The 18,695-nt window shown below is 35.4% G+C and overlaps 1 protein-coding gene across 1 annotated transcript in view; it reads right to left on the reverse strand.

Moving 5' to 3' along the window:
• The window catches only part of Ocrl (Oculocerebrorenal syndrome of Lowe), a 34,783-nt gene that overhangs the window by 11,628 nt on the left and 4,460 nt on the right, over nt 1-18,695 (reverse strand). Inside the window, exons 9-12 of the mRNA XM_074173696.1 lie at nt 13,919-14,091; nt 12,868-13,015; nt 8,858-8,984; nt 788-1,050 (exon numbers count right to left, since the gene is read on the reverse strand). Coding sequence (XP_074029797.1) covers nt 788-1,050; nt 8,858-8,984; nt 12,868-13,015; nt 13,919-14,091 — 711 coding nt within the window. The remainder of the gene's footprint in view (nt 1-787; nt 1,051-8,857; nt 8,985-12,867; nt 13,016-13,918; nt 14,092-18,695) is intronic.

Genomic DNA, 18,695 nt, shown 5'->3' on the forward strand with positions numbered 1-18,695 from the left:
AAAATTGCTTGTGATGTTTGGGTCTAAAATCCGGAGGATAGCTTTTTCTGGATTGAATCTAGCAGCCTCAGGGTATAATGAGCAATATTCCAAAAAAGGCCCATTTGAGCTTTATGAGGCATCAGAAGCGGTTGAGGTTAGTATAACTTTCTATTTCAATTTTCTGAGAAGTTGTCTTCAACATCCCATATTGCCATTTACATCCAAAGTAATTGACGCATATAGTGATAATAGAAACCCTGACGTTATTATATCAGGTTCTACTGCATTCACCTTCTCAGAAAAAACTGATGCTTGGGATGCTGAATTTTACTTGATCACAGTCCAAGCCAAAGATTCTTTCAGACCTTCATTAAGATTGGAAATATCAAGCACAACAGTCCGAGACTTTCCATATTTCACAATTGGATTATTCCTAGATGACATTAAAAAAGTTGGGTGTCAATATTCATTTCTGGAAAACATATCGATGATGGTTCAAGATGTCAAAGTATTATAAATATTCAATGTCGATTTTTAACTTTCTATATGATTTTCAACATTACTGATAGTAAAGCAACTGGCTTATAGTTATTCGGTAGGTTGTATCTTCATCTATAATTCGGGCATACAGTAAAATTGAATGAAAAATTTAAGTATGTAAGACGGAATGATTTAGAATTCGCTTATGAGAAGATGAATTTTTCATATGACAAAAATATATCTGAAGAAAGGTGAATGCATAAAGTCATAATACAATAATGATAACTATTATCAATTTAATACCCATACTGAATAATATTCTCACCATTCCAGTGTTTGCAATAGTTATTTCCCTACTCTGAGGTTCTCGGAATTTAATCAAATCGAACGTAACCTCTGTCTGGTCTACAGTCACTTGTGGTAAGTACTCGTTTTCGAATTTGTCCATTTTTTTCAGTAAATCTTCATGTATTTTTCTGTATTTAATTGGATCTACGACACTTATTTCCGACTTGAAAAGGGCGCTCACTGGTTTATGATCACTGATTCTCAAATCCATATGACTTCGATATTCTAACTGGTATATTCCTGAAAAAATAATATATTTATATTCTGCTATTGTTGAATGATACTTGTGCCTGTTCGGTATTCACCTATTCTTGTATGTGGGTTCAGGTATGGTTGTTATTATTAATAATAATAATAATAATAATAATAATAATAATATTTATTTGGTAAGTAGGATACATTCCTAATATACAACAACAAAATTATAACTAACAAATAATTGATTAATATTCCATAAATCATGACTTATGATCTTATTAGTAATAACTTCAGCTACATTTATTATAAATATGATGCAGTAGATCAGTTTTAAACCTTTTTAAAGTTGAAGCTGATTTATTATTGTTATTTTTATATTATTATTGTTAACAGTTCTTCATTGGTGTGTTTCGCTAAACGTTTTGTGAAGTAAAAATTATAAATATCTACCGTCAAAACAGCATTTTTCATAATTCCTTCAAGATCGCTCCCGAGGTACCCCACGATCATATATTAGGAAGTGAAACCGGATGGCAAGGAGAGGTTCCGGAAATGAATAATGTTGGTGCCGTCCATCATTAATTAGATAGATAGATTAAATAGATTTTTATTTAATCACCTTAGACATTTGTGACAAGTCATAGACAGTTGGTACAAATTAGAGTGCAAATAGAAAGAACAATATAAAAGCAGCATTAAATATAAATTTTGAAAATGATTTAAAAAATAATTTACAAATAAAGAATCTAATTATAAAAAAAGATTCCTAAATATATAAATAGTAATGTTTAAAATGTTTTTATTAATATTTGGACAGTTTGTGTTTCGATATACAATAGCTTCCTCAAGCTTTTTTATACTTTTTACGAGTATAAAAACCAAAACACGTTTTCGGGTTTGAAAACTGTCTAGTGAACATCTCACAATAAAGTGTCACTGAATATGTTATGGATATTCACCAACTATAATAATAATCTTTTGTACTCTATACATTGATGCTGTTCATTTTTTCCAAATTGTTGTTGACTGCGACAACAGGAGACGTTCAGGACAGTGGTTGGGCACCAGTGAGCTACCCAAGCTTTTACCGAAGGCGAAAACCTACCATTAAAAGACTGTATGGTAGTCAGCGGTTGGTGTGATTCACTATAACTTTCTGTAACTGGGCCAAACCATCACAGCTGAGTCTCATTATGAGGAAATCGACAAAATGTACCGAATATTGAATCAGCAGAAACCGGCGGCAAAAGTGCACTGATTGAAATGACGCTTATTTCAATTAAATTGGTAGTGAGCACCTTCAACAAGTCTGTCAAGCCCAACTGTAAGGTAAGAACTCAAGGTCCATCCGAGAGTCTGCAGGAGTTTGGAGCTGAAGTCGAAAGGTTGGTAAGACTCGCCTATCAAGAAGCAGCTGATAACTTCTCCTACTGGATTGGTGTCCATAGTTTCATCGACGGGGTTCGAGACACAGAGCTACAGCAGTTACTGAGAATGGTACGTCATAAAACATTGAATGAAGCCATCATTTATGCTCTCAAATTTGAAGCTGCCAAAAATGCTTCGCGACAACAATGAAAAGTTCTAGTGAGGGCCATCAACGAAAAGAAAGACGAAGGAACAGATCGACTCATGGTAGGTCTAGAGTAGAAGTTCTCAAACTTATTTTGTCTACCGCCCACTTCGAGAATTAATTATTTTCTAGCGCCCCCCAATTTTTTTTTACTTCACTACATCTTAAGAATCACAATCACAGACATTATTTTATTAATTAAATTATGCGTGTCATGTGAAAATAAAACTTTCTGATGAGGGTAACGTAAAACACCATTTTGTAATATTAGGAAAACTTTTATTCATGTTATTAAAACAAACATTTCAATTTGAATTTTAAAACTAATCTAATGTGAAGGATGAATTTGATGATTTTTAACAATTTGTTAATATCAGGCTCGAGTTTACTCAAAAACAGCCTTAAGTCACCGCGTTCGGTAATCTGCAACCGATTTCTCTTTTTAGTTAGCAAAGTTGCCACAGCACTAAATCCACGTTCACACAAATACGATGATCCTGCTGTGTTGACATTTGAAAAAGGATCCAACACCCAGTCCGGTATTTCCAATTTTAAAATGTCCTGGAATCGTTCTGTGAAATCACTGTGGAGGTTCTCCAAATGTTGTCAGTAAACAAGCAAGTTGTCGTTGTTGAAGGATACTGCTGACAAATTAGGGAAATTGCGAAATTCACGTCTGCCGATATTATTCTTGTATGAGAGCAATTTGGCTACAAATGCAGCAATGACATTTTTTGTTTTAATCAAATTCAAGTCGTCACCTTGAAGTTGGAGATTGACATCATTAAATAATTTATACAGGTCTGTCAAGTACGCAATATCATTCTTTGAAGTGATGAGGTTGTCGTGCAATTCTTTGTCTTTGTTTTCCAAGAACTCTATTACAGAGTCAAATAGATTGTAAAATCGAGTCAGTCAGTTACCCCTTGATAACCAACGCACTTCTGTGTGAAATAGCAATCGGTTCATCATTAGCAACACAAAGCTGATTAAATAATCTGTGATTTAAAAAGCTGTTTCGGATTTTATTGACTGCTTTGATGATATATTGCAGTGATTGAGAAAGGCGCTCACTCAAATGTTTCGCAACCAAATGTTGCCTATGAATGACGCAATATACAACTAGCACATATGGAATTTTATTTTTCAAGTTAGCTATGAAGCCTTTGTGACGTCCTGTCATAGCCGGAGCGCCATCCGTAGCAGCTGATATAATATTCTTCAGTGGAATTTCTTTCTGATCAGAAAATGTTTCCAGTGTATTATATATGGTTTCTCCTTTTGTATCAGTCTCTAAATTTCTGGCAAATAGTAGTTCTTGAAATATTTTCTCATTTTTAATAAACCTCACATATGACAACAACAATGCTTCATTGGTTGGTAAAGTGGACTCATCTAACTGATTTGAGAATTTAATAGTCTTCAGATCATTGCACAATGACTCTTCAATGTTTTCAGACAATCTCATCAATTCGTCTTTGCACGGAACTATTGCTCAAAGGAATTTTTCGGATAATATCTGCCGCTGGTTTATGGAGCACAGTAGCTATTACTTCTTTTATTACCGGTAAAATTGAACCCTCTCCAATAGTGTGAGGTTTACCTGTTTGAGCAATTAGCAACGAGATATTGTAGGAAGCTCGGAGTCCGTCGTCGTCTTGCTCAGAAGCCGCTGAAAAAAGTTTTGACACAGTTGGCCGAGCTGAGTGTTTCTTTTCCAGTTCTTGAAAATAAGTAACACTTTTGTGTTTTTTATCTGAATGCATTTTATTCAAATGATCTTGTAGCCTTGAGGGTTTCATCGCTTCTTTCGAAAATGTTTTTTGACAAAGAAGGCACACAGGCTAAGATGGATTTGTGAGATTTTCAATAAATCCATATTTCAAATATTCTGCGCTATACTGCCGTTTCTGCTTTTTTGCTTCCGACATAATTTTGTCTTAAAAAATGCCGAAGTAAAGAATCGAGTAATAAAAACTTGCTAATGACACCACTCACAGTATTCACCACCTGGCTATTCGCTAACTAAATTCACTTGTTTTCGTAATATCGTCAAATAACATTACTGGCTGGATGGCGCGCGCGCTTTTATATGAGGCAGTGGGCGGGCCTAGTACTTTCGAGAATGGAGACTAGAAACTTCTCACTTCGCATTGAAACTTACCGCCGTCTATTGTACAGTTTGACAACTATCGGACAGGAAATAGTTACTGTCTAGTCCCCTAGATGGCGTTACACGAGGAAACGCGCGTTAAGCGTAAAGGAGCGGTAAAGTTTGTGTTGAAAGCAAAATCACATTTTTGAATTAGCCATCGCCACCCTAAACCGCTTCAATCTTCCCACCGCCCCCCAATCTTCTCTGTGCCCTTTACTGCCCCCTATAGGCCTCCAGCGCCCACAAGGAGGCGTTATCATCCACTTTGAGAAAGACTAGTCTAGAGGAACTCTTCAAGAAATATTTGATGAATGGAACTGTACCTACTCAAGGCAAGAGGGCGACCTAAATGCTTTATCCGCAGCAGAGATGGGCATTTAAGGCGGTATTGTCGATCACGTCCAGCATCCGACGAAAGAAGAGACAGGCGTTTGAGATCATCTGAACTGGAGCGTCGGGGTTTGGAAAAACTGAATTCAGCAAACGTTAGGAGAAGTACATTGGCTTCTGCATCCCAAGCTGTGGACGAATTTCTGAATTGTCACCAGTTAACAGGAGAAGAACTTTCCATCAGACGTGACAAGGTAGCGGGCAGAGACTCCTTTATGGACAGCTCTGATAGGGAGGTGAGCTCCCCTACCTCCTGCTGCTTCAGGTTCCCTCTGACCCGGAGAGTAATAACCTGTCAGGGTACCTTCCCCAAGGATACGGACAGAATATGTGAGGTACCATCTGACCATGGTGGGGTACGATTACTAACAGCCTCCGAGGGTGACACTACCTTCCTGACGAGACAAGATATCATCGTAGCGCAGAAGGTGGATCCGGTCTTGCAAACTGTACGAGAATGAGTTGACAAAGGAGTGGGGCTGGAATGGCAAGAAATTTCCAAGAACGGCCAGCAGGAGAAGTGTTATTGGCTCCAAAAGGATTCCATGTGCATTCGAGATGACTTCATCACTAGGACATGGGAAAGCCCGGATGAACAAATTCCAGATAATCCTTCCAAAGACGTGTATCGTGAATAAACTCGAACAGCTCCACAAAGGTCGCACGAAAGGGCATTTCTATTGGGTCAATTGCCGTCGAGACGTGGAAGAGTGGTGTAAGCGCTGTGACCTGAGCTCTTCGAGAAAGGGTCCGAAGACAAGGCAAAAGGACAGTTGAAGCAGTACCTCAGTGGGTCCCCTTTAGAGAGAATCGCAGTTGACATTCTGGGACCACTCCCTATGGCCACATTCGGTAACAACTACCTTATGGTTGTGATTGACAATTTCTTCAATTGGCCAGAAGTAGTAGCCTTACCCAATCAAGAGGCTAAAACGGTGGCAGGAGCCCTGTTGCAGAACATAATTGCCAGACACCGAGTACCCCAGGAATTACACTCGGATCAGGGCCACAACTTCGAAGTGGATTTATGGAAGGAAATGTTGATTTTGTTGGGAATAAAGAAGAAAAGAACAACTGCCCTTCACCCAGTCTGATGTGATGGTTGAGATGTATAATCGCACCACGAATAACTATTTCTCGTTGTTTTTATCCGAAAACCAAAGAGACTGGGATAAATTGGTTCCTCTCTTTCTGTTGGCATACAGAAGCTCTCAACATGACGCGTCAGGTTACACACCAACCATGGTGTTGACTAGTCGAGAACTGAAGCTACCGATAGATGTAATGTGTGGCAGTCCATCCGATGAATCTCAAGAGGTACCTCTTTCAGAGTATGTGAATGACCTGAAGGAGAGACTGGAAATTGTACATGAATTTGTCAGATCCAAATTACAGCTTCACAGCGAAAGGATGAAGATAAAATTTGACAAAAAGTCGCTGCCGGTGAGCTTCAAGGAAGGTGATGCAGTATGGTTCTATCAACCCCAACGTCGAATGTTTTGAAATTTCTATGAAATATAACTTTTGTTAACAAACATCCTTTCAAAATCCCTTGATATAATACTAGATTAATTACAGGTGAAGAGATGTGTGAGATAGAGGATTTGTTCACAAAATTATTTATTGAAATCTTCCCCCCAAGAAGTGAAATCAACTCTGGTATCTCTAAAAAATGAAGTAGATAAATGGTGCCTGTATGTGAGAGTGTGCGTGAAGTTGTAAAGCAGTTTTAAGCTTTTTATATTCAGTTATATGAAACTATAATACACGAAAACTTGGTCTTAGGAACACATCAAGTAGAAAACAAAACGAGCACTAAATTCCTGGGTATACACATTGACAGAAAGTTAGGGTTTGAGGAACATATAACGTCCTTGAAAAAAAGACTAGCATCGGGCTGTTATGCTATTAGAGTAGTGACAAACGAGCTTGGTACAGCTATTGGCAGAAACACATATTTTTCACTCATAGAATCCCATATTAGATACGGACTACCCTTTTGGGGTTTTTGTAGGAAAACCTTATGGAATTCTGTGCTCATTCTACAAAAGAGAGCAATCCGTTATTTGTACAAGGCCAAAGCAAGGGATCACTGTAGACCACTATTCATCAAGCATCAAATTCTTACGCTTACATGCCTTTTCATTATGGAGACTGTATGGTTGATTCACAACCGACATTTATCGAATGATAACCCATTAAATCCCAGGCACACCAGAAATAACTGCCATATCTCCCTGCCAATACGTAGGTCGACTTTCAATAATATACGAAAGCAAAAAAATGTACAATCATTTGCCTGAACATTTTAAAGCAATCGGAAATAAAAAAATACAGGAAGGAGATAAAAGTATTTCTCATTTCAAAAGCGTATTATGACCTGCAGGAATATTACAATGACCATTTTTAATCATTTATATTTGCATAAAGATATAGGTATCAACTTCATGTCTAGATATTGTTTTGTAATTAGTTTCGAATATATGTGAGTGAATGTCATCATTCTATTTGTCATGGTTGTGTTTATTTATATGGACTTTTATATGGACATTTTATTTATACATATGTGTGTGTATATGTATGTGTGTGTATATGGTATATGTGTGTATATGTGTGTATATATATGTATATATATATATATATGTATATATGTATATATAATTATTCATCTTTACATTTTATATTTTTATATTTTCATATTTTTTTTTCTCTCATATGTATTGGACACAGTGGATATCCACTTCATTGTTATCTACTCACTTTGTCAATAAGAATAATTATTCTTGGACAATAAAGTACAGTTTGATTTGATTTGATTTGATATACAGCATTTTAAGTACTTAGACCAAAATCATCCCTCTCGAAGTGTAAACACAATATGAATATGTTAACCTATTAACCCATTTAGAGCATAACATTCCATTTCTTTGCTACTTTTGAATCTTAGAGAAAGCTGTATATGGACACATTTTCTGATACATAATTATTAAATTGACTAAATAAACCTTACTATTATTCGATTGATGTGATTTACCAGTCAACATAAAGAGTTGTTTTTTAAATTTCTGTGGAAAAATATTACAACAGATACAACAATGAATATTTGAATGTTTGTGACTATGATTCCTTATGGCAATAATTATTGTTTTTCTTAATTCTGACGTTCTAATTAAAAACCTTGACAACACCTACTCCGTGGTTCATCTGAATATCTCTAATGACAGGTACAGTGGGACAATATTATTCCATAGCTGAGAACAGCGACTCCGTCTGTTCTGACAAGAAAGAATATTACTTTTGAACTTATTACTTATTTTTTCTTTGAATCAGCAAAAATTGACAAAAATTATTTACTTTATATAAAAGTTTGAACAAACAACATTTGCATCAATATTTTGAATAAAAAATATGTCAATCAGAAATCACAATTAGGAAAAAATGGTTTCATGGGCATTTAAGGTGAATGAAGACTATATTGTGATCTAAACGAATATAATTTTTTTTATAAAATTGCACAGTGGTAAATGCTTTTTAAAAACAAATAAAAAAAATTAAAACGTATTTTTCAGCCTCCTGTACTATAAAAATGAAATTCATATATAATTTCAATGACTACTTCATAAAACGAATGCTTTCAGAGGTAAGAGTTATGTGTTCTTTTTGTCTTACCAGGTATTATTTATCAATTGTCATCATTTACCTAAGAAAAATTTAACAGATAAAAAACTTACCTTTTCCTCTCCACAATATCCTGTCAGTCCATGCGGGAGGGCGCGCTTTCTCACTCGTATCATAAGTATCAGTATTCAAATCATATTTGTATGTTGGTTGAAATTTGATATCACCTTCTTGATAGTCCTAATGAAAGAAAATCAAACTCACGTAAGAATGATGACACAAATTATTGTTTACATTTAAGCAAAGACAACAAACTATTATCTTTTGGAAAGAATTCATGTGGTTACTGAGTTGATAAGGATTCGAGCATAATAAAAACACCTTAGTGAGTCATCCATCACATGTATTGCCTACTGAATACTAATCCAACACAGTTTCTCACTTATCCTTTGTTATTGTTTGATTTGTCATTAATGTTCACTGGGACGTAACTAATTGATTCCTGAAAAATTTGCCGCTCATCTACTTTGGGGAACACTAACACAAATTTCAGATTTTGTATGTTGCATAAAAAAAATTCTATTATATTTTCACTTTTATACTTTTCACTGAGGATAATAGTAAATTATTCTTCAAAATAGTATCTCGTGTAAATTTATTTTTGTGTAATATCAAAAATTCCATTGGTACATTTTATCAGTATGCCTTTCAATTTCGTTATATACAGGGTGGTCGATTAGTGTGACGAAGTTCAAGTTTTCCCTTTATTTCGGAACAATAGAAAATAGTTTTGAATAAAAATGCTGGAAACTTGAAAAACTACAGTAAATATTCATTTTGAAGTACACAGGAGTACAAGTGTCTCACTTCTCATGGAAACACCCCCGTATCTTCCGTAATATTCGAGGTAGAACGATGAAACTCTCTGGACTGATGGAAATGTTCGAAATGCACCGACCACCTGAATGGGGTTGGCCAAAGTGATATACACTGTCCGCCACTCGCGATGGAACACCCCATTTTTACGGTAAAACATATTAGGGGGCAAAATAGGCTCAAAATCCCTTCAGATTCGTGATCAGGACTACCAACTTATTACGATTACACTTTTTTCCTGAAAAAAATTCAGTCCTGAAAAATCCGAATTTGTTTCACTTCTCATGGAAACACCCCCGTATCTTCCGTAATAATTGAAGTAGATTTTTTTTGGTTTTGACATTTTGACATGAACGAAATTGTTTAAGAGAAATTCGACTTTTGTTTTCACATAAATAATTTATTTTTTATTTTGTTGTCAGGAAAGTTATTCCTTCTCAATAAGAGAGAAAATGGTAATTTTGTAAGAGCAACGGAAACATGTAATCAGTGAGGTTTTAGGATGGTTAATGTTAGTTCATATTCTCATTTTCCCATTATTAAAAGAAAAACAAGGATATTTTGTGGCGAAAAATGTTATGTAGTTCAAAATTCTTTCGAAGTACTACTTTCAAAATCACATTTTCAATTAAAAAACAAAACAATCAATTTCAAATGATTCAACTGTTGACAATTTTATATTTTCGTGCCTTCTATGAAATTTCCCTCCAATCGAACACATTTTTCTATGCGTCTTCTATTATTTCCTCCAACTCTTCTCAGTTCTCTAGGTGTGATTTCTCTACACGCTTGTATAATTCTCACACGAAGATCTTCCTTATTTATTGGCCTATCCTTATAAACTTTATTTTTCAAGTTTCCCCATAAATAAAAATCCAGTGGAGTTAAATCTGGGGATCGTGGTGGCCATACTACGAGAGGGCTATTGGGTCCTATCCATTTCATAGGTAGATTCCTATTCAACCAAACCCTTGTTATGCCACTATTGTGAACTGGTGAACCATCTAACTGAAAAATTATGCTATACCTCACATCCAAAGGTAGTTCTTCCAACACATCGGAAAATGCATTTTCGAGAAAATCAACGAATAGTCGTCCGTTTAAATTTTGGTCGAAAAAAAATGGCCCGATAATATTTTCGTTCAGGAAACCACACCACACATTAACTTTATGAGATATTTGGTCTCTACAATTCACCACCCAATTTGGATTTTGTTCAGCCCAAAACCTCATGTTCTGGGAAGATACAACACCATTCGTGGTAAAGGTAGCCTCATCACTGTATAAGATATACTTAAAAAAAATCCTATCATTGAAATAATTTCCCTGCATCCATAAACAATACTTCATCTCCTTCGTGCAAAGTATGTAAAAATTTGGGTTTGAACACATGCATTTTATGCCTCTTTAAACACCTCCATATTTTACTGTGGCTCATATTGAGTTGAAGCGATAAGTTTCTCAAACTATTTCTAGGATCAGCTTGATGAGCTGCCAATATCGTATCATCATCAATATGATGTTTTACAATTTTTCGGTCCTTTGTTACTTGGCCGGTGCTCACGAATAGATTATATATTTTATGTACAGTTCCAGGGTGTACAGCTACCTCTAGCGGGTGTCTTCTATTAAATTCAGCGGCCGCTTCACGATAAAACAATTAAAACAATTTCAATTTTTGCTTGAAGTGACAGACGTGCCATGTTGAACTTTGTCAATCAAAATGAGCTGATATCAGTTAAAATGGGAACTTCAGAAATATTAAAATATGAACAGAAACTCATGAACAGAAAACAACTGAAACACAGAAACAATATCCAACACAAATACAGGAACAATAAACACAATGGGAACAAAAACACGGCAGAAACAACAGGAACAATGGTGATTCAAAGAACAACAATACTAGAAACAACAAATGCAATGAAAACTGGTCTGAGGTTAATACAACAAGATCTTTCAACAATATTGTCAGGTTGACAGTAAATTTTAATGAGCAACTGTTTTTCATGGTGATTTCAGGGCACCGCATGATTCAATGAAACTGATGTAATTCAATCCCTTCAAATGATTTCAGACAACAATTCAGCAAGTAGGTAAAATAATCTAAATTCTACCTGTTCACCGAGTGCGATTTTTTCTTTAAAAATTAACAGTTGTTTCGGTGTTGCCATGAGTATGAAGAGAGATTTTGTTTCAGATGGTAAAATGTTTCCTCAATATTTTGATAAAGGACCCCGCACATTTCTTATGAGAAATGGCTTGCCTTGAATTTTGCCGAAATTTTGATATGTTGTAGTTCTTGATGTGCTGATTGAAAGTGTCCACAGCCAAAGCTCAGAATTGTACAGTTTTCGAGATGTGAACCTTTGAATATGGATTTTTTCCATTTTTTGCAGTTTTTGCTCATTAATCGATAGCTCTCACTTCTGGTTGGGATAGAATTTGTATCTTCAGCAACCAGAATTAGTTTGACGAATAATCTTCTTCAGTTATAATAGATGCCGCCATCGATAATTTTTCATACACTGTTTCACACTATCTCGATAATCTGAGAATGTGATGCTGTGACATTTTCCTCAGATAGGCTCAAAATGGATGATAGCATCTCACATCATCTGTATCTTTCATAATTGAGAGTACTCTCCAGATAGAATGAAGGGGTTCAGGTATTGGACCGCAATATGTTTTACCTAAAAATGGGGTGTTCCATCGCGAGTGGCAGACAGTGTATATCACTTTGGCCAACCCCATTCAGGTGGTAGGTGCATTTTGAGCATTTCCATGAGTCCTGATAGTTTCATCGTTTTACCTCGAATATTACGGAAGATACGGGGGTGTTTCCATGAGAAGTGAAACACACTGTATATGTGTTTTAAATGAAACAACTTGCGTATGACATTGTATTTATCAACCCCCTCTCCTGATATTGAGCTCAGTTTTGTACAGGGTATCTCAACAAAAATTTTTTCAATTCCTGAAAACGCTTGGCTTCCTTCTACCGAGGAAGCTACAGTCTTAGAGAAACGCGTCTAAAAATAAAAATGTTTTTGAAAACTGTGTAGTTATTATCAAGGTTTTTTAAATATTACTTTTCTCTAGATTATCTGATAAGTTTTTCTACAGGTGAAACAATATTTATTGAGATAATTCTGCGAAAAGGCTTAGTGGTGCACTTTCTTTTGGCTTTACGATTCTACAAACTGGACTGAAGTAGAAAATAAGAAATAGAGTTCTCGCAACTTACCAATAAAACACTGCCCCTCTCTTTTTGTTGGTTCAACTGATCTGCTTTCAATAAAGTGGGCATTTCGTGTCTCATAAGTAAAGTTTTCACCTGGGTTGTTGTTAAATCTGTTATTCGGTAATTCAAATCTCCTAGCCAATATACCTGCCTTGAAAAAAAGTTTTTTTTTTATTACTGAAACAACTTTGTAGCCATTTTTCATTCAAAAAGTAACAGATTTTAGTTTTTTAAAAGATGTTGGTGATCCCTTTTTCTTGTCTTATAGTGGACACAGTATAGTATAGTGTAGTATAATTTTATCATTTGAAAAACTTCATACAAATGGTTTCTCACAATTTAGTATGTTTAGTAAGAATACGGAGCAGCAGAGTGTCGGATACAAAAATATACCTAAGTCACAAGGCGGTGTGAAAATACTGTTAGAATGCAGCAGAAAGCATACACAAAACTGAATTAACGATAGATAAACAATTCCTAGAAACCTATATAAAAAAAGATATATTGCTTACACATGATATCCAAATTAGGAAATTTGGTATTAGGTGTAGTGAAAGTGGAATTGAAACAGTCACAGGCAGTTTATTCATATTCTTAGTCTTCTTCACATTAATTTTCAGCCTGTTGGGCATCGTCAGTACCGGGCAAGCGGTCTTCGATTGAAGACAAAATGTGACAAACCAAGAACAGTACTTGATACATTTTTGGATTTCCATCATTTTTGTATTCAGTATTCACAATTCTAAGGGTTTTATCAACCAGAACATTGGCGAACAAACTCACAAAATCGAGAATCATCAGTAGATCTCCGTTTAGAATTCGTGATTTGTTAAGTTTTTCAATAAAATCAGAAGTATTCTCTATGTAACAGTTTCTAATTCCAGACGGAGGTTTCAAAATTTGGAGACTATATTTCACAAGATTAGATTGAACTGACAATCAATCTCAGAGAACAATTTTGAACACATACCTAATCTCTCAAAGCATTAAATGGAAGAACATGTCCTTTTGTTATAAATTGACTTCGTTCATCATAATCGAATGTTCAACTCACTCATGATCCTTAATTGATTGAGGGGTTCTCCTGAAGTTCATCCTGGCATTAATATCTTTATAATCTTGGTTTCTCCTCTCATATTCCTCCACATGAGCTGCTAAATGACAATTCACAAAGCAAAGTGAAGTGTTGTGAAGTTCCAATCGAACACCTACCCCTCCTTTATTACCCTACAATAAAACACAAAATTATAGTTTATTGTATGATTTTCACTATAAAGGGTTTTACAAAAACTGCGACACGTGTAAATATACTTAACTATTCTTACCTGGAAATAAACAGATTAAAAAATGGCGAATTATTCAGTTCAGTTTGATCGTTCATAAGATATTGAGAGTTTTTGAATTTGATTAGTTCCATACACTCCAACAGGTTAAGTTTCAAACCTTTCGTCTGAAAATGGAGGGCTTGAAATCATAGTTGAACTCATGTCCCTCTGTGATTAAATAAGCGGCATATGTGAATTTTTTTTTTCCAGTCTGGAAACTATTTTTGTGTTCCTTTATGCAGGCTTTGAACGTTCTTCCAGTTTGACCTATATAAAACATCGGACATGACCCACTAAATAATTTATACACTCCCGATTTTTCTGAAACTGAACTTTCATCTTTGTTATTCCTAATGTGCATGCCTAAGTGGTTGTTGGTTTTGAAAGCAACATTTACACTTTGTTGTGTAGAAAATCTTAAATATTTGTAGTGGGTTGGCCTAAGTAGGTTAAGGTTCTATAATTTTTATCCTCTTCTTTTCGAATTGGGTAAACTTCCTTCAAAGCTTGGTTGTATAACTTTTTTGATAATAATGTTTAGACTGCTATCGTAAACATTGTTGACTGTTATTTATTTTATTATGTTCAGTTCTTTATTGAAATTCGCCTCTGACAAGGGCATATTTATCAGTCTGTGGATCATACTGTTGAATGCTGCTACTTGTGCTGATACAGGTGGGTGGACGAATTATGAATGATAATATCTGTATGCGCTGGTTCATGATAAATTGAAAAATCATGTTGTTGTTAACTTTTTTTATTGTCAAGCCCAAAAAATTTATAGAGGCGTCCTTTTCCATCTCCATGGTGAATGTGATAGAAGGGTGGAGAGAATTGATGAAATTCAAAAACTTTTTCACAACCGGATTGATAGACCTTCAGTCCAATAGATTATCTACAAGAGTAATCATTTCAGTGTCCTTGTTTTTCGAGTTTGAAAGCCGTGGATTTTTGAAATTTCTTCCTAACGTTTTGCTGGTGAGAGTGGCTAGCTTCTTTAGAGGTTCAACCATCATGGCTTGCTGTCTGATGACTAACTTTTAGGCTTCGTAAAGCGTATTTATGCCTTGTCGGGTAATCAGTTGTATTGGTACCTGTATCTGTACCTGTACTTGTACCTGCACTTTTACCTGTACTTGAACCTGGAACATTAACAATCTTGCTGCCTGTTGTCATTCTGTTCGTTATTCTCGAATTCTTTAAAATAGGGTTCCATATTCTTTACTGTTGAAATTCTCCTTGTGTTTGTGGATCTCTATTGCCTCCCGTACCAGTCGGCTATAGTATCCCTGGTTGGGGGCAATTAGTTCTGTGTTTTCAAACAAAATTATGTGGTCTCTTTCACTAAGCGTGTGTTCTGCCACAGCTGACTTATCCGCTTGGCCTAGTCTGCAGTTCCTTTTATGCTCTTTCAGTCTTGTTCCCATGGATCGTTTGGTGGTTCCGATATATACCTTCCCACTAGTGCACCGTATGCGATAGACACCTGCTGCTGATAATGGGTCTCTTTTGTCTTTAGCCGACCTGGGGCTTTGTTGTATCTTTTTCGTGGGTTAGGAGTAATACTGGGAAACAGATTCTTTACATCGAAAGAAATCAATCTGGCATTATCCGGGAGTGTAATATCTTGTATTTCATTGATCAAATTGAATTTTGGTTTGAAATTGGTGTGGTTTTGAAAAACTGCAATGAGATTTTCGGATATTTCAACTGAAGGAGCTGTGATAAAAGAAACTACCGGTATAATCGGGTAGTTATCTTTGTATAATTTAATCAACGAATAAAGTTTAGGTGGTTGTGGGTTCATAACTAACAATCTGAGTTTTTCTGTTTCATCCATGACACAATGAATGATTTTTAAAGTTACCTTGACTTCTTTCTGATATAAATAGGTGGGGTCGTTTCTGAGACTATCGTACATGCCAGCATTTAGAAAGTCTATAGTCTTCTATACGTATTCTTCTTTGTTCATGGCTATGACCGTTTTGCCTTTATCAGCTCGCGTGAAAACAATGTTATTTGTCGCCGATTACTCTTTTATGGATTTAACTAGTTTCAATTCCGGATTCAACCAACCTTTATGCATCTTTTCAGATTTTAAAATTTCTGCAGTAATATATTCATTGGCGTATATATATATATATATATATATATATATATATATATATATACACTATAGTATATATATATATATATATATACTATATATAGTATATTTACCGTACTTTCGAAAAATGTATTCATATAGTTAATGAATTCATACCTGACCGTTTCAGGTAGATTCATTCATTAGAAAGTAGGCATACAATTAGGTAATATGTTAGAGTAACAAATAATTGGCAAGGGACCTGTACGAACTAGTACAGGGAACAATGTTGTTGGAATTGGTGTCATGAAAAACATGGGGGAAATGGAATAAACTCATGAGGCTGCAGGGTTTTCCAGAGACTTGGGAGAAATCGACTTCACATCATCACTTTGAAAGTATACTGGTTTTTTTAAAAGACGACTCTTTGGAGTGTGAACACGAACATACAAGAGTTTTCAAATGTGGACAAATATAACAGTGATGAGTTTCAAAGTATGATTAGATTATTCCAGAAAAAAAATCCTATTGACAGCTAACCACAAGTGAAATAAATGCCATAATTATAAAAATGTAATGAAAACATTGTGTTCTGTTTTGATTTTGAATTAATAATTGGGTTGTTAAATTTGAATATGCTTACCACTCACTTATTTATTAAGAATCTAAACATAGATGTAATGTCGGTGAGAAGGAATAAGTCATAACAATAATATGACATAAGACAACAATGAGAAATTGCACATCTATGAAATTATATACAAACAATAAATAAGTAAAATAAAACAATAAAATAGGATAATAAAATGAGCAAAGTGATGAACAAATACCAAAATAAATGAGAAAAATATTTCAAACCAAATTACCTAACGACATTTTCAATGTTGCTCATTTTTTTAACAATACCCTTGTTTTGTAACTAAAGCGAATATTTTGCTCCGATTATTCATAGTATTTTCGATAATTTCAACAACATTTATTTCAATTTTATTTCATTTGTTTTTCCATACTAACAGGATTCAGACAATGGAAGTATGAACTTGTAATATTCAATGGTTTTAATGACTTAGTTTGTTCTTTCACTTTTGTAGTATTAGTTACATGCTTTACTATAAACCCAAAAACAAGGACTCTTCCCAATCACCAGAACTCTAAAGCAAATGAAACTTCAAACGTTCAAGCCAGTCTCTATATACCTACACAGTAGGTTTAATGGACTGACGCCTATCAGAAAACAACTACTCCCCTGGCTAATACCACGAAGGGCGTTGGATTATATCCGACAGGCGTCAGTGCAGGAATCTTCACAGAAAATGTCCTGCATATGCAATTGGCAATACAACTGAAAGAGTCGACCTTCAATTATGGAACGGGCACACTTGCAGACCGGTTTCGGGCTTATTAGCCACTCATCAGTGCAAGATAGTGACCATCATCGACCTGAAGTCAATGATATTCCACAATTGAAAATCGGAATTCTTTCAGAGTATTTCATTCCTCTTCCGAAGTTGGAGCGAACATCAAAAATGTCACTCCATCTAGTGGACGAGGTACTAACCAACTGCATATCCGTAATTTGCCCGATTCCTCTGAATAAGGAATAAAAACTTTCTTATTAGTCAATGGGCTATGCTTGAAGACTGGCAGTAAACAAATCTAAAGCAAATGGAACTTCAAACGTTCAAGCCAGTCTCTATATACCTACACAGTAGGTTTAATGGACTGACGCCTATCAGAAAACAACTACTCCCCTGGCTAATACCACGAAGGGCGTTGGATTATATCCGACAGGCGTCAGTGCAGGAATCTTCACAGAAAATGTCCTGCATATGCAATTGGCAATACAACTGAAAGAGTCGACTTCAGGTCGATGATGGTCACTATCTTGCACTGATGAGTGGCTAATAAGCCCGAAACCGGTCTGCAAGTGTGCCCGTTCCATAATTGAAGGTCGACTCTTTCAGTTGTATTGCCAATTGCATATGCAGGACATTTTCTGTGAAGATTCCTGCACTGACGCCTGTCGGATATAATCCAACGCCCTTCGTGGTATTAGCCAGGGGAGTAGTTGTTTTCTGATAGGCGTCAGTCCATTAAACCTACTGTGTAGGTATATAGAGACTGGCTTGAACATTTGAAGTTCCATTTGCTTTAGATTTGTTTACTGCCAGTCTTCAAGCATAGCCCATTGACTAATAAGAAACCAGAACTCTTCTCGACACGCGTTTCGCCTAACAAGTTGGCATCTTCGGGAGATGAAGAACAGTAAATTACAAATGTAGATATATGAGTAGGTGAATTAACATAACCAATAATACAGATACAAAGGTAGTTTCTATTTTTATGTATCAATTATTTTATTTAAATAATCTTCTTAACACACTGTGGTGGTTGAATGGTTTGAGACCACATGAAAATAT

The sequence above is a fragment of the Leptinotarsa decemlineata genome, unplaced genomic scaffold (assembly GCF_025532065.1).
Source record: "Leptinotarsa decemlineata unplaced genomic scaffold, Ldec_3_MD MMD2_tig00000251_RagTag_RagTag, whole genome shotgun sequence".
Classification (NCBI taxonomy): domain Eukaryota; kingdom Metazoa; phylum Arthropoda; class Insecta; order Coleoptera; family Chrysomelidae; genus Leptinotarsa; species Leptinotarsa decemlineata.